This window comes from Cygnus olor, chromosome 3 (assembly GCF_009769625.2).
Source record: "Cygnus olor isolate bCygOlo1 chromosome 3, bCygOlo1.pri.v2, whole genome shotgun sequence".
Lineage (NCBI taxonomy): Eukaryota > Metazoa > Chordata > Aves > Anseriformes > Anatidae > Cygnus > Cygnus olor.
Window position 1 is genome coordinate 53,297,739 of NC_049171.1, and position 23,813 is coordinate 53,321,551.

The window sequence follows — 23,813 nt, forward strand, 5'->3', positions numbered from 1 at the left end:
TAGGATGGAGCAATAATGGAACAGGCTACCCAATGGCAATGGGAAACCCCTTTCATTAGGGGGCCTTAGGAGCAGATAACACAAGCCCCTGTCAGGAAGGTCAGACAGACCTGATCCTGTTTTTGTATTTGATCTCCCACCCCACACTATATTTCTATAATCCTTTATGAACGCTTCTGTTTTCTAAAGGTAGTCTTTGTCTGCCTGTTGGAGATACCCCACTTTCATCTGCTTTTATTACCTTAGTGCTTATTTAAGATGTCCTTACTATAAATTGCAAAACAAAGTCTGAAAAATGCTTGAAGGAAAAAGCATATTTTCCCAGCTGTTCTTACTCCTTTATCTTCAATAACATTAATCTTTTATCTTCCTTTAACAATAGGGCAGTACAAGTTTCTTTAAAGCCTAATCTCATTTCAGGAAACAAATGTGGTGTTTTGTTTGTTTGTTTGTTTGTATTTCATTTCCTGCCAATCCTTGTGTTCTCCTCTCAGCCGCAGGAAGTTGAAAGTTTTCTATTAATAACAGCAAATAGACTTTCCACATATTATTGTAGTGAGCTGAAAACTAGAGAAAAGATAGTGACAATTCCAGTGTGTAAAAAAAAAATCACCCAGAAGAACAGAACTCTGATTCAGGATTGTATTTTCCATTAAAAGAAAGGCAAGAATCGTGACAAGCCCAACACAAAGGAAGGCTTAAAAATATGAAGCAAACCTGCTGTATTTTACCAAGCAAGTAACACAAAGTTATATAAAATTATTTGCTCAGCTACAAAATCTTTCATTTTCACCCCAGTAAGTTCAGCTGAAATATACCTGAGTATAAATTTGAGATATATGTTGGGATCTGATTAAACTGTTAAACTTTTTGTACATTCCATAACCCAGAGAAATGATCTTGTGATGATCTCTGCGTATTACTTTAAACCAATCTCCTTGCTTATTCATGTACTCTAAAAAACAAGTCCTTTCCCAATGTCAGATTCTATTTTTAGACACTCTCCAGATATTATTGTCAAACAATTATTTTTCTCTATTGGATTGTTTTGTTACTCTGCATATTCTAACCTGTCAAGTCTTTGCAGCTCCTTGTGCAGAAGATCTTGCAGCTCCAGTCGCTCCAGTATGAGTTCACACTGCATTCGGTACTGCGCCATCGGATTCTCGGGGAAGGAGGTGTGCAAGGCATTGATGGCTCCAAGAAGTGCACCCCCCTATATCACCAGAAGAGATTAAAAAAAAAAGAAGGAAGTAATCTTTTTTATTCAGTATCAGATTTAAGCAGCAGAGACCATTTAATACAAAGTTCTCCCTCAGATATTTTAAAGCTTAAGGTAGCAAATATTTACTGAGTAACTCTATTCACACAAGTAATCCTGTTAGGTCTGCTCACACAGGCAAGGTTGCTTACACACGTAAAGCTATTTTACGATCAAGCCTGCCATTTACTCTTACTGGGTGTTGATTTTATTCGATTTATACAAAAATAGAAAGTCCATCTAAGGCCTGAGAACATCATTATTAAAAATGGACATTAGGAATAAAAGTAAAAATTCTACCCATGATATTACCCATTCTATTATAATAGAAGATATTTTGACTTTTTTTTTTTTTTTAATTAGCTTTTCCTACTTATTTAAAAGGAAAGATCTGGGTATTAAGGTTGGTCAACATGGCAGAAATCAAACGGCAAAAATATTTCCGAATAGATCTTTACGGGTAACTGACTATTCAGGAGTAATTCCAGAAAACAAGTGTTTTTAATCTGGAACAATTGAGCTGTGCTTTGTAAGAAATGAAGTAGTGTTTATTTGGAACAGAATATCTGCACGAACTGACTTGTTCCACACCAAATATTCCATTACAACTCTTTAAAACCAAACCAAAACATAACAACCCTCTATTTTGCCACAGATTAGCTATCATTTACAACTCCTATCTAATCTATAAAGTTCAATACAACTAACGAACGATATGCTTATCAAGCACCATGAGAGCAATAGCAAAAGTTGACAGCCTCTAAAACCAGAAATTGCCTAGAGACTCTATCTTTAGAGACTCTTATATAGACACATAGAGACTCTTGAGTCTAGAGGCTGTTCCTGTCAAAAACATGCCGCCCATGTGATGCCGTATGTTGGCATTTTTCTGTTTTTTTCCATTTTGTAATTTTAAAATTTCACATTAAAAAAATAATCAAATTGAAAGAACATCATTCAGGTGGCTAATTCAAGCCCTCTAAAACCACATAGTGCTATAACAACGGCTGGCTGTGCAACCACTAACACATCCCATTTAAGTTATCCCTTGTTTTATTTTTCACTGATGACTCAGAAACCTGACAAATCTGTCCCACATAGAAGCACTGATCAGTAGTAATGGAGAAGGTTCTTGTAGGACCCTTATTTGTTTCAAGATTTACTTATTTTTTATTGTGATTTTTGCTTTATTTGTTTCAACCACTGGGAAGTGCATAATTAATGAGGCAGGGACTGTAGAAAGGAAAGCCTGGTCTCTTGGTTAGGACAGCTAAAAGCTGCCGTGGAAAACTGGATTCTATCTCTATGCAAAGTTCCAGTTCTTGTGATTTTGACAGAGCCAGTTAAGCAAAGGTTTTGAAAGGCAATAAACTCATAACTGGGAGCCTGATGCAGTGTGTTCACAGAAGGAAACTGCTATCAACAGGGAATGTGCTCAAACACTCAAAGTTCTCCTGCTCTGAAACCAAGGCCCTAACCACTTCTCATGGGACGTGCTCCAATGGATAATGTCTTCAGGATCTTGCATACGCCAGCTCCAGATCATAGAACAGGAGTAGTACCAGCCTGTCACTTCACAATGACTGCGTGAAGATAAATAAATTAATATTTCTGAAATACTAAAATAGATTGGAAATTAATTCCACAGAAAAGTACATGAAGAAATTGAGAATTCTGTATTTAGAACAGCACTTGAACAGTAAATAATAAAACACTGATGCAAACATTGACAAGGGGTAGCTGCTTTTGGCTTGAGTACCATCAACTTTTGATATACGAATCCAATGGAAAAAAAAAGAAAAAGGAACATGTATCTCAAGGCATATGCTCACGGGATACAATTATGTCCTGCCCTCCCTGACCTTTTTCTCCCTGAGAAAAATAAGGGTGAATTGGAGTACAAAACAAACAAACAAACAAAAAAACAATGAACGAGGTCAGTGATAAAAATGGGTAGTCTTCCTTCCCAAGAGGGCTCACGTAAAGTATCTGATACTGGCCTGAGAACTGTGAGCTTTGATTTTACACTGGCAAGAATACGATTTTTTTTGGTCGAAGCTAGTTTGGAAAGACAGCATTTAAGACAGTGTTTGCTAAGCTGAAAGGTAGCAGCCAGTCCTTCAAGAATAACACTGGTTCTCCCTCATTTCCAACCTCATTCTACAATTAGGCAGGAAACACAGGATGTAATCTATAGATAAAAACAATTTTCTTCTAGAGAAGGAAACACTTTCTGAAAATAAACTTTTGCATGTTGCTTCTTTTTTTTTTCTTTTTTAAACAAATAAGTTACTGCCTTCAAAAAGAATTTCAGCGATTCTTTTATACTTTCCAGGTTGAAAGTAAAATTTGGCCTTAAATAGCAGATCTCAAGTTTGCAGGTTCTTAGAAAAAATTAAGACATTTACCTATTCCCTCATAAAAAGTGAAGAATTGAGCAAATATGATGAACATATCAACTGCTCCCAGCTAGTCTTCTACAGTCATAATTCAGGCAAAGTTCTCATTGACACTGATTAGACAAATGCTTGTTATGCAAACTGCTGCCCTTGAGGGCTGAATAAATAGGAGAATATGATCCACAGTTAAAACAATTCTTTTACATTTATTATTGCTGATGACGTAGCAATATACAGATGACAATATACATTCATTAGTCTCCACTTTTTGACCTGTTATGAAAAAAATATCTGAGTATTTTGGGTTTCTTATGTCCCAAATTCATACTGCTTTGAAAATGATGTCCCATCAAATTCCAGTCTAGGTAATTACAGTTTTAATTACAGTTAATAAACTCTTATGTAATATCTTCTGCTGTTTCAATGGGATATAGAGTTAGAGCTTCTTACTTTAACTTAGATGCAGTGCTCTCACTGAAAAGCTGAGCTCTTCAAACCAGTGCAAAATGAATTGCAGCAGACAGCGAAATAATCTTCTGCTACTTAATAAGGTCAGACCCTGTAGTATTTTTGAGACAAATTCCATGTGCAACACTGTGCAGCAGATTATTTGTGGCACTGACTGCAATTAGTCTCTCAACTTCCACTGAAAGTAAAAGGTAGATCACAAGTGCCTACCTGCCATGTGTGACTTTGTACGTCTATCCTGACGCTCTTTATCTGAGAAAAATGAGCATACTCCTGCAAAAGTCTTTAACATACTTTGAGCTAGTGGGTACTGCATAAAATTGCTTTAACCTGAATATATTCATATCAAACCATACAGAAACATAGGATATGACAGTCTGGATCAGACCAGTCATCTGTGCAGTAGAGTACACTGTCTCTGACAGAACCAAAACCAAGTAATTCAGAAGCGCTAAGAACCTCAACATGGAAAACTTTGGATAATCTGCTTATGGTAATTTTTATTTTCTATTTCAAAGCATTAAGATTTATTTCTCTTAAAAATATTCCATCTGAAGTAATAGTCATCTACATTATTTTCCACATTTCCATTTAAAAAAGCCTGTACCAGATTCATATTCCTTTTTTTGTTATAAATGTGCTGCTTTTCCTTATATTCAGTATCCTAATGGCGCTACAGTAAACAAAAACCTAGACTTCAGCCTTTTTTCAATGCCTTTTTTACATGGAAACACTATACAAATCTGTGTGATAACTGGTATACACAATTTTCAGCATACAGCAACCAAGTTTTTAAGGTTTCCAGAGTAAAATTAGTCTCCTAAAAGTTCTGTGAGTTTCAGTATCACCAAGAGCATGTTTTAAAATCAACTAATGGCAAAATAAAGTATAGCTCTTGGCAACTACTTGAAACTTTCTCAGAAAAAATAAAAATTGTTTGGTTCTCTCATACCTAGTTAATGGGTGAAAAGATAACATCATAAAAGAAAAAATTGTCAGAAGTTATTAAACACAGTGATATAAACACAGTTTCTGGCTCAAGAGGTCTTTAAAATGTAGATTATTAAGAGCGAATAGTATACCAAAACTCCACTTAGACTGCAAAGTCTATTAAAAAAAGTGCTATTCCTTTACGATCAATCCAGACTTTTCATTATAACCCATTTTTAAGTATTTTAATTATCAAGATGGACTAAAAATTACTTGTTGCAGTCTCTGATTACCTACATTCCATGATTGCATGAAATCTTCCCCAAAGAGATGAAGGGAGTTGGCAACACACCAACATGATAAATCCCTTATTACAGCAATGTCTGCAAGAAACTGTACCTGCATAGAAGATTCCATCACTGATACCACAGTTACAGCATCTTCCAAAGTCACAGTATCCCTAAACATCAACCGGGCATGAGCTAGAAAAAACAGATGGGCATTGAAAGTAAGTGTAAGTGCAAATAAGGTCAAAAAGGTTAGTTTGTTTTGTTTCGTTTGGTTTTGTTTTTACTACAAGGGAGATGATATTTCTTCAAATTTCTTTAGCTCTTCAAAAGCTTGTATATGGGTCTAACTTAAACGTTAATATAATCCTTTTGATTTTCGTGTCAATTTCAAGAGGAATTGGAAGGCTCACTTTTACTAGTAAAGAATGTGACTTCTGGATTACAGTTACTGTGACAGTTTGAATAAAGATACGCAAAATGCTAGAGTTAAAAAATGTAAAGTGCTGGGTATCACAGAGAGTGTGATGTAAAACATCCCTATCTAAATAGGTAGATGTCATCATCAAAAGTAAAAAATTAAGTATAGCTTTCATCCTAGGTCAGAAAAGATTTGATTTCTTCTATGTGGTCTAAAACATATTTTTCTCTACAATAGTTTGTTTTTTCTTGCTTCTATTTCTTAAGACGAAACGGATGTAATGCAAATAATTTACTGCATGAAGCCATTCTAACTGGCTGTGCAAACACAGTTCTTACTCAGCAAGAGAAAGGCGCTTTAATTAATACCATCTATGTAATAGTTTGAAAGAATAAAGTGCTTCTGAAAGTCCCAACCATGTGACACACAAGAATGGAAGAAACCTTGAACATATAAATAATATGTGAATCCCTAAAGGCTGATAATGTCTTTCACTTAAATAATTTTCACCCCCAAATGGAGACCAAAATATAAACATCTGATGCAGAAAGCACTATCTTACTGATTGGCATAAAAAAGGGGGGAAAAAAAGAAAAAAAAAAAAGATTTTCTTTTAAATTCATCCCGAAAATACTTGATATGCCATTGTAGAAAACAAAATCATTTTAAGAGAGAGACCTACTAATTCCTTTGATTTTGTTCTTTTAAGTAAAATATGATTTGAATTTAGAGTTGGAAATGTTGCAGTACCTATTGTAAGACAGAGACTTGAACAAAAATGTGTTGTATTTGATCTTATATTAATTTTAGGATAGAACAAAATACTTGACACCTTTCCTCAGGCTGAGTAGAATGGCAACCCGGGACTCAAATAAAGTAAAACGAATCCTGAGATTTGCTTTTCATAAAGGCACGTAACTTCCGAGATTTTTTCCTCAAATGTAATTTCTTCCAGTGGCTTTAGTTTTTATTATGAATGTGAGAATGGCAAAATTAAAACTGTTTTTGATCATCTAAACATAAAACCCTTTCCCACATTCAAATCTCCAACCCCAAGTCTTTTTAGATTATAAAGATCAAACAATGCAAGGTTCATCTATCCATACCTCTATGGAGAAAACCGCTATACTCTGCTTACAGGTTATAATTATACTCCTGATCTATTCATTTCATAAAGGTTAATTGTTAGCCTAAAAATAAAGTTGTCCCGGCCTTACCTTCTGCAAGGCGTATCAAACTCTCCAATAAGCGAATGGTAGTTCGGGCAGCATTTCGGCAGTCACTCTGACGCTGCATTTGATAATAGCGTACGAGGATCAGGTTGCTCTCATCAGACAGTTTTGGCTGTATACTTTTTATAAGGCAGAAGTAGGTTTTCATCTTTTCCATGCTCCAGAGCTTTTCTGACTTGCTAGGGCAACCTGCGTAACAACTGCCTAGTCAGTAATTTTATAACAACAGACATCAAGCTTTTTCCAAAGAATTCCTGTTAAATAGATGGGTGAATGTAAAATACCTCCTACCGTATTTCTGGGGCGTACTGGAGTGTCTGTACATTAGTCCTCAGGGACTTGGTCAAATTCCAGTGTGGAATGTTACAGGACATCCAATCCCTCCCCTAGCAAAATCCACAGCAAAGCCTCCAGTAGTTTGAACAGAAGTGCTGTCAGACTCGCTGCCCACCAGATGGTACAGCCATTACTGAGTGCTCTGATATTGCCTGAAGTATAAAATGCCACTCGAACGTATGTACTTCCTCTGGCTATCTTTATCTACTCTGCAGAAGCCAAAGGCTACCTGCCATATTCTGAACATTTTTTTACAGGGAAACATTTTGGGAAGGGAAGAAAACTAAGGAAGTTAGCTGAAGGAGTCTCCTCTAACCACTTCTCTAATGGGGATCAAAGTCGTGTTCCTAAAGCAGGTTAAAATCAAATCACTCTGCCTTCCCTAATTCCAGAGCACACAGCTCCACATACGGAACGCTAATATGCGCTCTTCAGGCCCTGCAGCATACACAGCTCAAATTTGTTCTGTCTGAATTAAGTTTCTCATTAACAGCATGTAATGGTATCGTGTGCAGGATCTGCGCATCAAGTAATGCAAAGGCATGACATGGAAGCCTAAGCAGTCTGGGCTGAAATCTCTTGCAAATGATCATAGAGTAAAGGTAAAGGTATGGTGTTCACAGCTCACCCCTATTAATTAATCAATGATCTCTATCTTATTCCTGCTAGAAAGGCAACCATACTACAGGCAACTATCACAGTAAACATGCAAACACTGATTAGTGTGAAAGGCTGAAAAATAACAAGCTAAACGGAAAGGCGGGGAAATTAAAAATAATAATAAAAAAAAGAATACTCTTACCTTTATTTTGCAAGATGAAAGATGAAATGATACGGTCCCACTCCTCATTCTTTGAATCTAACAATACTAAGACCAGGTCAAATCTGCTCAGCAGGGGACTGCCAAGAGCTATGTTGACAGAGACAGACTCGTTAGGGTCATAATGACCTTTTGGGTTTGTAGCTGCCAGTATAGTTGTCCTTGTATTAAGCTTGCATACCAACCTAGAGAAAAATATGATGAACATTACAGCTGAATTAAGCTGGATAGAGGAAATGCTTCCAAAGTGTTAACAACAATTATCATGTTTTTATGTTACAAAGAGCACATCTTACATTTAAAGAGCATATGAGCTAAACTATACACATATTTATCTTATTAATAAATATTATATATCGAGCATTTCTCAGTCAGAGAATAGCAACTAGACAGAAAGACAGTACTCAGGACACCAAAAGTAGCTAGGTAATATTCCCACAAGTAATCTCTAATATACAGGTACATCCTTAGCTGATTAAAACTAATCTAGCTTTTCAGAAACAAATGTTACTTTGCTGATTCATACAGTATAAATAGATTTTTTTCACGATGAAAAGTAACATTTTAGCTTAATTCACATTTTCAGAAAGTGAAATAAAATGTAACATACGGGTATGTTTTATTCCTGTGTAGAGTCATCTTGCAGATATTAGCCCAACCATCCAATGATGGCAGCCATATCATCTGTTTCTCAGGGAAATTGACATTTTTCCCTCTTAATTATGCTATCCCGGTGTGTGTTTTTAGATGTGGGGAGATTATTTTTATTCTAGTAGTCCAAACGCAATTGCTTCAGTTAAGGCAGCAGCCGTATTCTAACTTTGGTTTGTCACCAAGCTATTTCTAGTCAGCTCCAGAGTAACTGCTGCCTCCCGTCCAAAGTTGTTCTGTAACTGAGAGGAAGAAGATGTGATGGGAGCAAGAGCAGAGTTGAAGGCGACAAGGAGGAATGTGGAAAGGATGATGCCTTTTGGGTAGCAGAGACTTCAGTAATACCAGCCAGGGTATGATTTGGGCCTGGACAAGAGCTGCATGTGACTGAGAGAGTGACGTTAGAGCTCAGAGATCAAACTGGCAGGGGAAAAAAAATGAGAGATTTGAATACAGTCTAGTATAATTTATGGTCATGCCATGCCCAACATATAAGATTGAGCAGCCTAGAAATCATTTGGTCTTATTTTGTTACCATCCAGTATTACTGGAATTTGGAGAAATGAAGTCCTGCTTTCTGAGTTCCTTGTGAAATTCCTCATTTCACATACAATTAGTATGGTGGCTACCACCAAGTGACAAGAAAAAGAACACAAAGAGGAGCTTCAGGTTGGAAATTAGGAGACTTTTTTTTTTGGAAAGAGCAGTCAGGCATTGGAACGGGTTGCCCAGGGACGCGGTAGAGTCACCGTCCCTATGGGTGTTCAAGGAAAGGTTGGACGTGGTGCTTAGGGACATGGTTTAGTGGGTGACATTGGTGGTAGGGGGATGGTTGGACCAGATGATCTTGGAGGTCTTTTCCAACCTTAATGATTCTATGATTCTTAGGAAAGTACCCTTGCCTAAGGGCAGTGGTGGACTGAAAACCCAGTAGTGAGCAGGGTATGTCTTCATTCTGGTTGCTTGCAACCTCAGGACCATTGCACCGTCCTTTGAAACGCTGGCTCACCTAGTTTACAAATACCGTTGAGGACAGAACTATGCAGTACAACAAAGAAAACGTCTGTATTTAGTCAGCATGACAAGCCTCCCACCAACTTGTAAGTGCAAGAGAAACATGTTATGTTGCCACACACCTTAACATGCCACTTACCCTGCCTTTGCTACACTGATGGTTTGTTGCTCCATTGCTTCATGGATACTGGTTCTGTCATGTTCTTTGATACTGTTGAACTCATCAATACAACAAAGGCCGCCATCTGCAAGCACCAGCGCACCAGCTTCCAAGTTCCACTCCCCAAAGTCCTTCACAGCAGTCACTGTCAAACCTGAAGAATCAATTGCTCCGGTCAGTCTTTTCCTTAAACTGCAGGAGTGCGCTTGAGTGAAAGAATGGGACTCGGCACACTGGCTTGTGCCACAGGCAGAAGGCAAAACAGCAGGTTAGCTCCACCACATACCTCTACCATGCATCTCGCTTCACACCTACTGGTAAAAAATCCCACTAGTGTTAAGCAAGCTAGCCTGGATCTGTGGAGCAGATTCTGTTAAGCCTTCCAGATTTAGTAATTACTTATTTTAGGGCATTAATAAATGAACAAAAGTGATTAGGGGATGAAAACCAAACCTGCTAAATCAAACTGAAAACTGGGCAAATGCGGAGACTGCTAAATTACAGAATAGACCGTCCTTCCCCATCAACTGTCAAAATAAATATTCTGGAGCCGCAAAACAAAACTTGTGAAAAAAAAATATTTCAAAATATCTTTTAACTCCCCAGGAATATGAGACAGATTCTCACTTTAAGGCAATTAATTTCTTTTTGAGATTTCACACTACGCTAAAATGAAAATTCAAAGATGAAATTAAAAAAAAAAGTTCCCAGCGGGCATTAGCAAATCTACATGTGACTCAACAACGGGAGCACGGCAGGTCAGGAACATCTCACAACTGTGAGAACGGCCACTTTTTATCAAGTACGTGCAGCTCTTTTCAATCTTTCTCTTCCCTCTTCCCCAGCCTTTTCTCTATCTTTAGCCCTCCTTTTTCACTCCACAGTGCTCAGCTCAAAATATCCTAGCAGTTGACAAGCTGCGACCAGCCTAAAATTTCCCGCAATGCTACAGCAAAACTTGCCCAAGGAAGGATCCAACCACCCAAAACCTCCCCTGGCCCAGGCAGCCCAGGGGTGAGCGCTGCTGCTTCCTCATCTCCGTGCAGATCACCACAGCCGCTGTTTGTTCCCAAACGGTCAGCCAAAAGTTACTGGAAATGTGTTTCCTGATAACATGTATTTTAGCTTGGTGTGAGGGATCTCTTCCACTGTCCAGTGTAGCCTTGTGTTAAGATGTGTAGAGAATGTTGTAAAAATGCATAGCGAGCAACAGAGCAGGCAAGTATGATGACATTTCTCTGCAAATACATGTTTGTAAACACAACAGTGTCAGCTCCTTTCCAAACCTTGGCTTGGAGAGTTGCTGAAGGCCAAGGGCCTCTGTGTCTCAGCGCTGTTCTCGCCCACCGCAGCCATGGCAGCGCTCTGCTCCTTGCCTGCAAGGCTCAGCTTTTCCAGGCAGGCAAGCAGATGTCTCCTTCAGACCCTCCTGCTGCGCGTATTCCACCACACTCAAAGGCTCCCTGCAGACATTCATAGAGTCTGATATTTTTATTTCCACACAGAATCTCCCCTCGGGCTGAGGAAAAACACCTATCCCCCCTCCTCCCCAAGCTTGGGGCACTGCCTGCTCTCCCGGCCCCGCAGAGGCAGGAGGCACTCGAAGCGGTGACATGTCGCTTCTCCCATCCCCTGGGCACGCAGCCACAAGATGGCCTCCTCCACAGGCCTCCTGCTGCTCGGGGACGTGCATTGCTTCTTGCTTCGCCCTTCTACCAGAGGCCTTCCTCGCAAGCGTGGGCACGGGGTGGCTTCTTGGCAGCACCGCTGCCTGGAAGCCTCGCTCGGAGGCCTGCGCCTGGCCAGCAGCCAGCGGGGCTCGCAGCAGGATGGCAGCCTGGCACCCCCCTTAGCCCAGGGGGCACCCGAAATGAATCCAAAACTGAAGCGACACTGATGCCTCGGCACCGTGCTGCAGCGGGGTCAGCTGCTTGTGGGTGAACCCCACTGTGGAGGCCCCGGGGACCCAACGCCTGAAAACCTTGGGGATCACAACTGAAACCCGTCAAACAGACTAAACCCTTGAAGAGTACAAAACCACACGCGCCCGACCCAAGCCCGCAGCACATGGCGGATGCCCATGAGCGAGGCGGGCGGGAGCCGCCCGCGGGGGGCCGGCGGGGCTCGGCGCGGCTCGGCGCGGCTCGGCTCCGCCCGGCACGGCTCTGCCCGGCCCGGCCCCGCCCGGCTGGGCGGTTGGCAGGCCGGCAGCGGGCGGTTGCGGCCGCTGGCCGGACGGGGGCGCCGCGGGGAGCGGCGCGGGGCCGGTCGGGAGCGGCGGAGCCCATCTTGGTGCCGCTCGGCGGCCGGGCGCGGGGAGGAGGGCCCTAGCCCAGCGTGCGGCCAATCGGGGCGGGCGCTGGCGGCGAGCAGGGCAGAATGGGCTGTAGTTTAGTGAAATAGGAAAGCTGCGAACAGTGTGGAGTGCTCCCGGTGTAAATAAAAGCGGGGGGGGGAAGAAAAAGTTTCCTCAAGTCGCGGCTCTGCAGCCTCGCGCGGACGGGGGCGCCGGGCTCGGTGCGCGGCGGAGCCCCGACACGCTGGACTTTGTGGCGCGGCGCTGACACGCTCTGCCTATTGTTTGTGTGTTCTTTTTTTCAAAATATGGCAAAGGTTCAGGTGAACAATGTAGTGGTGTTGGACAACCCTTCTCCTTTCTACAACCCTTTCCAATTCGAAATCACATTTGAGTGCATAGAGGACCTGTCGGAAGGTGAGTAGCTCTCTCCCCGACGCGGGTTTCGTGCCCCCGGGCCGGCAGCTGCGGGGCTTCCCAGGCTTCAACTTCGCCCAGGCCCTGCGTCCCCAGCCGCACGGCTCCTGCCGAGCCGCAGCGCCGAGCCCGGCCCGGGGGATGCGCTCCCCGGCGGCCGGGCCCCCTCCAGCCGCCGCGGCCGAGCCCAACGGGCAAAGTTGCGGGCTCAGCCCGCCGCTGGCCGCCGCGCCGGGGCCGCCCGAGGCCGCCGAGGCCGGCTGCAAGTTGCGAGGAACTTGTTTGAGTGGAGGTAGCCATGTTGCCAGCTTTGTGTGCCTGTGCGGGGAGCGGGGGGGCGGCGCGGGGCGGGCGGCGGGCGCCGGGGGGGCGGCGGGGCTGGGCGGCCCCGCACCCCCTGAGCCCCCTCGGGGGTCCGAGCCGCTGCCGGGCCGGCCCCGCGCCGCCCGGGCGTCACCCGAGGCGCCGAGAGCGCTGGGGAGCGGGCGGCGGGTGGCCTCACGCTCAATTTTGATACTTCGATAAAAAAAAAAAATGGGATGAGCGGCGGGGAGGCAGGGCGAGCTGGCCGCGGGGCGCCCCGGGGCTCGGGGGCGCGGGGGGGGGGCGTTGAGGGGGGGTCGGCGGCACCCCTATTTTTGGAAGTCGCTCCAAAGTTACCGGCCGCCGCCGGAGGGGGGGGGGGCGGCCCCGGCGGCGCCCTCCTGCCCAGCGCCCCGCGGGGGGCCCGGCCCGGCTCCGGGGGGGCAGCCCCCGGCCGCGCGCCCCGCGCCGCCACCGGCACCGGGCTCCCGCCTTCCCTCCGCCGGGCGGGCCGCGAACCGCCCTCGGCTCGGCTCGGCGGGGCTCCGCAGCGCCGCCCGGCGGCAGGCCGGGCCCAGCCGCCCCGAGAGGCCGCGCGTCGCCCCCCGGGCGGGAGTTTCGAACGGCGGCGGGCGCGGGGCGAGGCCCGGCCCCGGCCGCCTGAGGGGGGAAGGGGGCGGCGGGGCCGCCGCCGTGTGGGGCTGGCGGGAGCTTGGAGCAAATCCCGGCCGGCGTCTGGGACTTCCTCCGGGCCTCTGCCGGGAGCTTGCTGCACCGCCTGGGGTAAAAGCGACCGGCCTGCCGGCCCGAGCTGTGTTCGGGCTGCTGCGCCCATCGGGAGGCTGCTGGCTGTGCCTGCCTCCCTCCTGCCAGCCTGGGCTTATTTAAGCTACACCATCAGACCCCTCCTGTGCCACACAGTGCCCTTAGCAGGGCCTGGCACGAGGCTATCCTTCACATTTAAAAATAAGATGAAAAAATTGCTACCATTCCCTTAGCCTTTGCATGCTGATAGTCTGTTCTGTTTTCAGCCAGTCCTGTGTACCACTGGTCTTGAATTTCCCTAGTTTAGCCCGCCCCCCACTCCTTTAAAGTTATCATTCTGCATCAGAATTCCTTAAACAGCATCAGAACAACCTATTAAGTGTATATTCTAAAGTCTTTTTCAGTACTAAGTACTGCTGGTTTAGAATGAGTTTCATGTTGTTTTCCTGGAACAATAGCATGTGATGGTGTGATAATCTTAAGTCATCTAGCCTAAAAGTCCTCAGTTCTTGTACGTGGTGCCTTGGACAGATAGGACAAAAGCGGTCATTAATTGACCTGGACAAGCAGCCTGCAGTACCCGCAGGAGCTAGCACTAGGTGCTTACAAGGTAAGACCTCTGACACAGTACCTGGCCAATTGTGCTGTGCTGTACAAGGAATAAAACCACTTCCTGGGCCCTGTTAATTTATGCTACTTAGAACCCCAAAACCTGCATTCATGTTGAACACGGTAAGATCTCATTAATGAGGAAAAACAACTGCAATCCTAAAGCAGCCAAGTTTTGTTAACGTGCTAGTTCTTCCTTTGCTTAAGTTCCTGTCCTGCATCAAGAAACCCTAAAGTAGTCCTTCAAATTTTGCAGAGAATACTAAAAACATAAATGTAATAGTCTGCAGGGTAGTGCTTTTGCATACACAATCAGGGCATTGCTCGTAAGGAAAAAAAATTGAAATATATCAATTTCAAGGCACTGTTTTAAGCAACAGTTTCATTACCCAAACAAACAGTAACTTTAGTTACAGTATTCCACAATGGTGACCTTCTTTTCTTTTCCTCTTTTTTAAAAACAATAATCTCTATTCTAAGGTTAGTTTTATATGGGTGTGGTTATGCATGTGTTTTTAAATCAAAAAGTTAAAGTGAAAAGCTGGCCCAGGAAGAACTAATGAATGCTAATTTGCAGCTTCATCTTTCAAACACCTGTGGTGGCAAGGGTGTGTTAGAAAAAATACATATCAGTTGTAAGAAATTTGATTTTGGTGCATCATTTTAAGAAGCAAAATCCTACATTTTGTGTGTGGGTTTGTGGTTGTTTGCTTTTCCCCCCTGTGATCCTATTCCAGGATAAAATTCAAATGCCAATATCATCAATGAGAATTCAATCTAATCATGCTATTATGATTTTATATACTTCTCAGGTTACAACTGACACATGTGAAGGAATGGAGGCACAAAGTTAGTGTGGCTGGTGCTTACTCAGTGGATTTCATTATTCAATTAACTGTTTTATGTGATTGGTGTAACAGCTGTGAAGTATATATGTGGAAGGTGGGAACTTCTGAGGAGGAGTTGAGTCAATATTCAAGGTGTGCCCTGCTGAATAGGGCTATATAGGCATCATCCCATCCCATAGGCCTCCAGAGACAGACCAAGGAAATTCTGAACACAGCTGCCAACAAGTAAATGGCCCTGTCCTCTGTATGAAATTTGAAAATAAACCTGGCTATGAAAATAGAGGGAATCCTGCAGTATTGACTGAATAGAGAAAGACAGTGGGATGATCCAGATCATGAGGAGTGGGGCAAGCATCAGTAAATTTCCCCAGTGAAGGTTGGTCCCTATCCCTTTATGCTAGTTGCCAAAGAAGCAATTCTAGGTTAAGGAAAACTCTATACAGTCAAGAGTGAAAGATACTTAACTGAAATGATAAACAACATTTTTTTGTTTTATTTTTGTTTTCCTGCAGATTTGGAATGGAAAATAATTTATGTGGGTTCAGCTGAAAGTGAAGAGTATGACCAAGTGTTAGACTCTGTTTTAGTAGGACCTGTTCCTGCGGGCAGACACATGTTTGTATTTCAGGTAAGCTTCAGTTAACTGTTCCTAAAAGAGCTGTGCTAATCTGATGTTTAATGATGACTGTATCATACAAAGAGGCACTTAAAAAATAATGCTAAGCTAGAAGAAATTTCAGTCAGCTCTTCATGTATGATATACCTTACTTTTCATTAGCTGTTTTTTCTTTTTGCCCCTGGTATTTCCATGGTAATATTTTCACTTGTGCTATCAATAATTAGAGAGAGTGATATAAGCATGGCTCCTGTAGCTACTGATAACTTCGACAAGTCTAGTTTATAAATCTATTCCGGACCACTCCCTAACTGGGACTGTCAGTTACCTGGTTTATGCTGGCATCGGCAGGCTTAACTCTATGGCCATCGGTGACAGTTTGAGACAATCAGGGCACTATGTTAATGTAGACAACATCTACAGAAGAAGGCCAACAAATTCATTGTGAACCTCTGCCAGAGTAGTCAAGAGTTCATTTCTGTTTGGCAGGATAAATGTTCAGCCACAATGTCTGGCTATGCGTGTTAAGTCACAACGCAGTACGGCAATTTGTAAAATAAGACAGAATTCCAGTTGTAGATAGCAGACATTTGGGACACGAGTGGTTAGATAAAGACTGTCCCACAAACTCTGGAGCATGTGGCAATCCTATAATACACTGCTGTTAAAGCCACAAGTTACTAAGAAGGAATACTTGAGGGAAGGAAAACAGGGAAAGAGGAGCACAAAGACGGCTTAATATTCTATTCTGGTTAGATCAATGAGGGGGAAAACTAAACTAAACTTGCCTAAATTTTTATGGAAATTGTTTTTAATCTCTGATTTAGCTCACTTTTTTCCTCTGTTTATCAAATACTAGTGTTTGTCTTGTAAACTGAGAGCAAAATCCATCCACAGAAAAATCAGATGGAAAATGAGAACAGCTTTTCGTTTATAACCTTGCTACTTTCCCAAACACTATAAATTCACTCAATTAATGGTAAATACATACTGAAGTATGAGCATTTTCTTCAAAAAGAAGAACTCTAATGAATACATTTTCTTACTTATTAGAGTTAATATAACTCTTTTAAAATGATACCAAAGTTTGTTAGGCATCCTAATTATTACTGTAAGTCCCAAGTATTTAAAAAGTTCAGAAAACATTTGAAACTTTTGAATAAAACTTCCTTTCTTTCCTCACAGGACAGGCTAAAGGCATAAGGTCAGGCTGGAGGTTATGTTTATTAACCACATGTTCAAATCGGGTTTGAAATATTTCACTCTGCTTTTGGAGCTGAGCTTAATTTTTCCCATGCTAAGAATGAAGCAGATATATAACAAATGCATCATTTATTAACAGTACTTCCGTTATCGAGCAATTTTATCTTGTAGCATTAATTGGTGAGAACTAGGTGATCCTCTATTACCCTTAAAATGGGCTACCTTGTAGCAGTAGATCCAGAGATACCAGCTGGCATTTACATCTCTAAATGACGCACTATTCTCAATCTAGTTACAAAGATTCATTGCTGATAGTAATGGGAAGGAGCAGAAGGCAGGTGCCTTGAAAGGCATGTTTTGGTTGTGTGATACAGGAAGACCTTGAAAATGAAATTTACTAGGCTTGCAGTTTCTGCAGGATGGACTTGTATCCATTATTTCATAGTTACAGATGACATTACAGCTAAATTAGGAGTAGGTATGTAGAGATTGCTTAGATTGAGTACTCTTACTGCATTATAATAAATTATCCTTGTTGTTTCTTATGGATGTACTGTTTATCTAAGTACATTAAACTTCAAAAGCCCTGGATTTCAAGTGAGGGTAGGACCTGGCTAACATGTATGTAAGAGACTACCAAAACCAAAGTGCTGTAATAACCCTTTGCTGACAGCTAAAGCTACTTTATTCACCAAACTGGAACTGCCTGGCAGGTGGAGGGAATTAGCAGGGGAATGCCAGGGTGGGGCAAAGTGCAGAACTGCAGGAGGTGTATAATGGAAAGAAAAGATACCGTGTTCACCAAGGAACACGCAGAAGAACTTCTTGTAGAGATGTGTAAAACTTTCAGTTAGTATTATGCTGTAGAATTTTCTTTGTATGGAAATGGCTGAAACAGCAAATAAAATGGAGTGCCACACAGATAAAATTCTGAGGAAGATACAACTATCTCTGTGAAAAAGGCTGCGCATCAGGTTGGGAAGTCAGCCTTATGTACAGAAAGATGGAAAAGCATTGTGCTTATCAGACTTGCACAATAATCTTTTTATTATTATTGTTTTTAAAGATTTCAATATTAAAGTCCTGCATCCTGGCCTATTTGGATCTAAATACCAATATATAAGTAATGAAACCTGATTCTTTTTCTCTGTGCTCTTGGGGATTTGTAAAAGTTCTCAGGAGCTTCTTTTTGAGAATATAGGCACATAAATAATTCACTGTCTTTGAGTGGGGATATGACCTTACACTAATTTAGCTACTCTGCAGTAATAGCTATGTGTATATGTGTGTTACGTAGAAAAGCAAGATAATTCAAACAACGTATACATTGAGTGTTTTCATAAATTCCTTAAGTAATCTTGGCATACTAAGATGGTGTTTACGCAGAAGTTAATTCTGCTGCCTCTTTGCCTACCACGGTATATGTTTGCAATGTATGTTTGCAACTCCTCGCTTATCACTTGGTCCTATCAATGTCCTCTCTTCCCCCCTAACCTGTGCATGTTCACCAGTTTCCTGGGGAATCAGGAGGTTTTACATCTAAGGCAGGAAGTTAAAAATTTGAGAAAATTTTTTTGAAACCATGTTCAATGTCTTTGCTGCTCAACAGCTAAGTAGGATTAAAACAGAGGATTTCTGCAGGTTCACAGCTGTATCATAGCACATTACAGGACATGAAATGACAGTGGAAGAAGCCTGGGAGAGCTAAAATCCCATATTAGGGTGTGAGCTGTATTTCACAGGGAGTTAAATGGAAGGATGTCGTTCTGCAAAATATTACTCTAACTGCCCACTGGAATTTTAAGTAATCACATCGCCCTGGGCACTGTTAGAACAAGACTGCTGATCTGAAATAGTGATTTCATGTATTGGCAGTTCTTGTATTTTCTTGGAGCTTCTATACTTCTCCGGTTCCTTGGCCATATTTTCCATTCCCCTGTACAAGCTGCAAAGCTATTTGGTCATTTTCTCTTCCCTTCAGGGCTGGAGGAAGGAGCTTTCTACCTGATTCCCTGGTTGCTTTTTCCCCCCCGCCAGTATATTTGTACCTGAGAGGTCTGATTCATTTAATTGTTCTGCGAAGTGCCTACAGCTTCTTATAAAAAGCTAGAGTGGTTTGAAGGCTCAGAATTGAAGTAGCAAGGAGCAGAAGTCAATGATGCATGACTACTAGCTCCTGAATTTTATAGTGCTAGAGCATATTAATACTGGAGAAAAACAGGGATAAGAGGGACAGCGAGAATTAATCCCATTCGGTCTCTGTCCTAAGAAAGGATTCAATACATCTGAACCACTCTATTGCTAATACTAATTTATGCTCAGATCAAAGGTGTTTATCGGCTTCAGTTTTTTCATGCAAAGTTGTAAATATGAGGCTGTTTCATTTATGTTTAGATCGCTTCTACTTTGAGAGCAGAATGAGGCATCATGTTTCATCAACAAACGCTGAGTTATAAAATGTTTTATGAGACTGATGTGAGCCACGTTTTTTGAGGCAAATTCTATTGATTATTAATAATTGCAGTGCCACAGTAAGTAAGGATATAAGGAAGATCGTAAGAGTTTCCTATTAATTAGGATTACATACTGGCTGAAAATGTCAAATGTCTCTCAGTGATGATGCATTTAATTGCATGCATTTTAAGAAATACAGGCACATGGCAGCAGACGAGAGACAGAGCAGTTTATTCCTTTCCTAGACAGCTCAAATGTCACCGTAGCCTGTCCCTGCTCTTCTTGCTGAAGTCTAAATTAGTCTGTATTTTTAAAGGTTTAGTCTTGTTAAAAACATACAGATCAATTCGTACCTCCTTGGTTGAAAAGTTTTACTCAATTACTACAAGGGGCTGGAGAACAGCGGCACCATAGAACTGGAGAGGTGTTGGCACACTTGTTCAGCTAATCATGTATTTAAAAGCAGTTTGGGATCAAAGCTGCCTGATTGCCCAGGAGAGGTGTCAGCACACAATATTACTGTGTTCTAAGTAATTCAGCCTTTAGAAGATGGTGTCCTAAATTCAGGGGTGATGTTTTTGTAAAAGCAGGTATATTTTCTGGTTAAAGCAGGTATATTTTCTGGTTAACCTTTCAAATTTGCATACAGTCACTGCTCACAGCTGCTAGGACAAGCTATTTAAGATTCTTCTGCCAGATAGGTATGTGGTATTGATTTTATTTTAATCGGTCTTTCCCTTTCATGTTTAGGCTGATGCACCTAACCCAGGGCTTATTCCAGATGCAGATGCAGTAGGTGTAACAGTTGTGCTAATTACGTGCACTTATCGAGGTCAAGAATTTATTAGAGTCGGCTACTATGTAAACAATGAATATACTGAAACAGAACTGAGAGAGAATCCACCAGTAAAGCCAGACTTTTCTAAGGTAAGGCACCTCCTGTTCTAGTCATGTATCAAAGGTATGCTTATACAAAGGGGTTTTTAAGAAAGTTCCTGCAAAACAGAAAGTGAAGAACAACTTCTCCGTGAAAGGAGAGAAGATGGGAAGCCTTGTTAGAGCAGGCCAGATGACTGGATCCAGTCAATGGACAACTTGATTGAGGAAGTTTGTATTTAAAGTTTAAAAACCTACACCTCTTATGGTAAAAAAATAAAAAAAAAAAAATGAACTAGGTGTAGAGCTAAAAGGAGATGTGAAATAAAGTATTAGGTTCCAAATCTTTCTGAGGAGAAAGATGAATTAAACAACAAAAATTAGTCAAAATCCTGTGAAACAGTGCATGCGGGCAGACTCCTGGACAAACCAACAAGCTTCCATACAGCATCCTGGTTTGCTTTCATGGAAGGTCTTGTGGATTTGGGGTTTTCTCTTTATGACAAGTATGTGTACATGCTCATCTTCCAGAGTTTTATGATGGTAAAAATTGGTTATTTCTCAAGTTTGCATGAGTTATATAACTAGATACATGAAGAACTGAGTGGAATAATGCTTGTACTGTAATGACTAGTACAGAGATGATCCCCATAGTCCCTGAAACTAATCTTCAAATGTAACTAAACTGAATTGATACATAAATTGTTTTTTAAAGTTGCTAATTTTTACTATGCCTAACTTAATTTTCAGGAGTCAGATGCTTAGTATGTTCTCAAAATTCAAAATTATGGTTAATTTTTGAGGACTCTTAGAATTATAATCTGTTCCTTTCTTTTTTCTTATGTTGTTGAACTCATATCTTGTTGTTTTTGGTGTGAATGCCAAAATGTTAACTTTCTTTACGCAGTTGAATTTAGAAGCGCCTAGAACTACTTGTCATAATTTTGTTTATATAAAAACTGCTTCTATGAAAAAGAACAGCAACAGTGATCATGTATTTGTACAAGAAGTTCTTAATTTGACTTTGGAGCAGAATGTGCAAGCAGAATATAAGGTTATTAAATGTTTAATTGTAATTGACAGGAAACAGACCTACTAGGCTCAAAAAAATGATCTTGTTAGATTTTTAGTTTGCATAAGGGGTGGGAAAATATTTAATGAGGGCACACTTCCTCAGGGAATGAAATCAACATTTCTACTGAGGCAGACCTTTTCCGTGACCAGTCTCAACTTTCATAACAAGTGGCCAGTAGCAATAATTTGCCATCCTCCAGAGTTAACTGTGCATTATTTTGAAATGGTGACAACCTCAGAAAAAATGAGCATCTTCTTTTTTGCCACACACATAAGCGGATGTAACACTCATTTCAAGAAAAATGATGGTCAGCCTGAAGAATAAAATACATGACTAGTGTCTAGGCATGTCAGCTGCCAAATTGAAGTAATGTTTTCATTTTGATATTTGAAGTAGACAAATTAAAATTCAGATACTAAAATGAACCTAAAGCATAGCCATTTAACATAAGGAAAGGTTTTAATCTTACATAAGGACAGACAGTTGAGGGAAATGGTAGAATTGTTGCTAGCACCGTAAAATTGATGCAGAATTTTATGAACTCCTGTAGCTTGCAAAATTGCTCTGGGGATAGTCATTTGTTTTATGAAGTGCTGGCTAAGGTAAAACCCTTGCACTTTATTTGCAAAGTTCTGGTATAGTCTTGAATGCATAGGACAGATAACTGCTTTCTAGAGAGGATGTTTTTGTTCTGCTGAATAGGATATTAAAGTAAATGAACTAGTGGTGTGTTCCTGTAAGCATATTTCTGATCCATATGTAATAGCTATAGATTCACAATCACATGGATTACTTTTTAAAATTATTTTAGACGTACACGGCTATAGGAGTAAAAGGAAAGAAATCCATATGCACGTGAAGTCCAGTTTGATATGTATACTACATAATTCATACCTTTTTTTTCCCCACCCAGCTTCAAAGGAATATTTTGGCATCAAATCCCCGAGTCACAAGATTCCACATTAATTGGGAGGACAACACTGAAAAACTGGAAGATGCAGAGAGCAGTAACCCAAATCTACAGTCCCTGCTTTCTACAGATGCGTTACCTTCAGCATCAAAGGGGTGGTCAACATCAGAAAATTCATTAAATGTTATGTTAGAATCTCATATGGACTGCATGTGACTAACCACCATCGTTTTGGTACTGTACATGTGTTAAACTGTAAAAACAACCAGAACTATTTCCCTCAAATTCCATAAGTACATAGTTGACGAGCAATGTGAAGAACTTGTTTTAAAACATCCTGTAGAAAGTTTATAAAAAAAAAAAAAAACAGTATTTGAGCAAATTGTGGAATATAAATACAACTATTTTTAAGTAATTGCTTTTTTTCCTCTAATGTGGTATTCTGTTTGGTCTAACCCAAACCTGATTAAAGTATACGTATTCTTCCCCCTTCCCCCTTTACTTCGTTAGCACTGTTGAAAGCTAAAAAACTGAAAGTTAAAATATTCAGGCAAAATGAAGCAATAATGCAGTGTCCTCATCTGTGATATCCAGATTGCCAAATATAAAGTGCCCTTTAATAGCAGCTGAAGAACAAAGCTGTCATTAGACGAAGTGCAAAGAAAAAAGTGCTCTTAAAAAAAAGTCCTCTTTCTGTGAAAGCAGACAGCACAGTATAATTTTAGGTGCAAGTTGGTTTTTTCATTTCAAAGCAGATACTTGTTACTTAAAGCATGCAGTTTGAAATTTACCATCTGCTATCTCAGATTTTAGGATTTTTTTCTTTTTTTCATCTCCTGCTGCTAGTTAGACTGGTTTGTTAAGGACAGTGTTTCATGTGGATTTAGGTGGGTATTTCAGCAAAGAACTTTTTTTTTCCACAGTCAGCTGTGCACAATTGGGTGGAAAGATTAAAGCAATTATTAGAAAACTTAAGTGTCAAAAGGAATAGCGTAAGTAAACCTCCGAACTGTACTTCTGCAATATTATGTACAATGCTGGTTCATCCATTGATTTTTCAAGTATGCTATATTCTTGTAGCCTTTCCAACTAATAAGGAGTTTAGATGTTTTCTTTCAGTTTTCTGAAACATCTGGAATTTAAAACACTTGAGTTTTCTCTCTGCCCTTTAAGGCAACACTATGCACTGGTATAAAATGAAGACTCAAACTCTGCTGTGGCAGGCAGTGCATACTCAAGAACTCATGGCCTGCCCTGAAGGGCTTGTAGTGAGATATTCCCTATTACCTGAGGCATCTTTGAAGATAACAAGAATGAGGCAGTAAATTGTAAAAACTTAAGACACTGTTATGACACTAACAATTTAGTTGTTCCTTCCAATCCTTGTCAGCCTTATATGTTTACTGTGACTAGATATGCATTTAAAATTGTAATCTGTCATGTCAGATTACAAGAATATTGT

General features: G+C 41.1%; 2 protein-coding genes across 3 annotated transcripts in view; one reads left to right on the forward strand and one right to left on the reverse strand.

Annotated features, from left to right (window-relative positions):
- MCM9 (minichromosome maintenance 9 homologous recombination repair factor) overlaps nucleotides 1-23,813 on the reverse strand; it is a 50,700-nt gene that overhangs the window by 7,252 nt on the left and 19,635 nt on the right. The window contains exons 7-11 of one of the 2 annotated variants that reach the window (XM_040551955.1): nucleotides 9,959-10,133; nucleotides 8,137-8,339; nucleotides 6,984-7,187; nucleotides 5,458-5,540; nucleotides 1,071-1,216 (exon numbers count right to left, since the gene is read on the reverse strand). In XM_040551955.1, coding sequence (XP_040407889.1) covers nucleotides 1,071-1,216; nucleotides 5,458-5,540; nucleotides 6,984-7,187; nucleotides 8,137-8,339; nucleotides 9,959-10,133 — 811 coding nt within the window. Of the gene's footprint in view, nucleotides 1-1,070; nucleotides 1,217-2,412; nucleotides 2,845-5,457; nucleotides 5,541-6,983; nucleotides 7,188-8,136; nucleotides 8,340-9,958; nucleotides 10,134-23,813 lie in introns of those variants that run through there. The other variant, XM_040551956.1, reaches the window with a different exon arrangement.
- On the forward strand, nucleotides 12,248-22,763 carry ASF1A (anti-silencing function 1A histone chaperone). Its single transcript, XM_040551959.1, has 4 exons — nucleotides 12,248-12,692; nucleotides 15,730-15,845; nucleotides 20,241-20,417; nucleotides 22,355-22,763. The coding sequence occupies exons 1-4, from the start codon at nucleotides 12,584-12,586 to the stop codon at nucleotides 22,565-22,567; spliced, it is 615 nt and encodes a 204-aa protein (XP_040407893.1). The 5' UTR covers nucleotides 12,248-12,583; the 3' UTR covers nucleotides 22,568-22,763.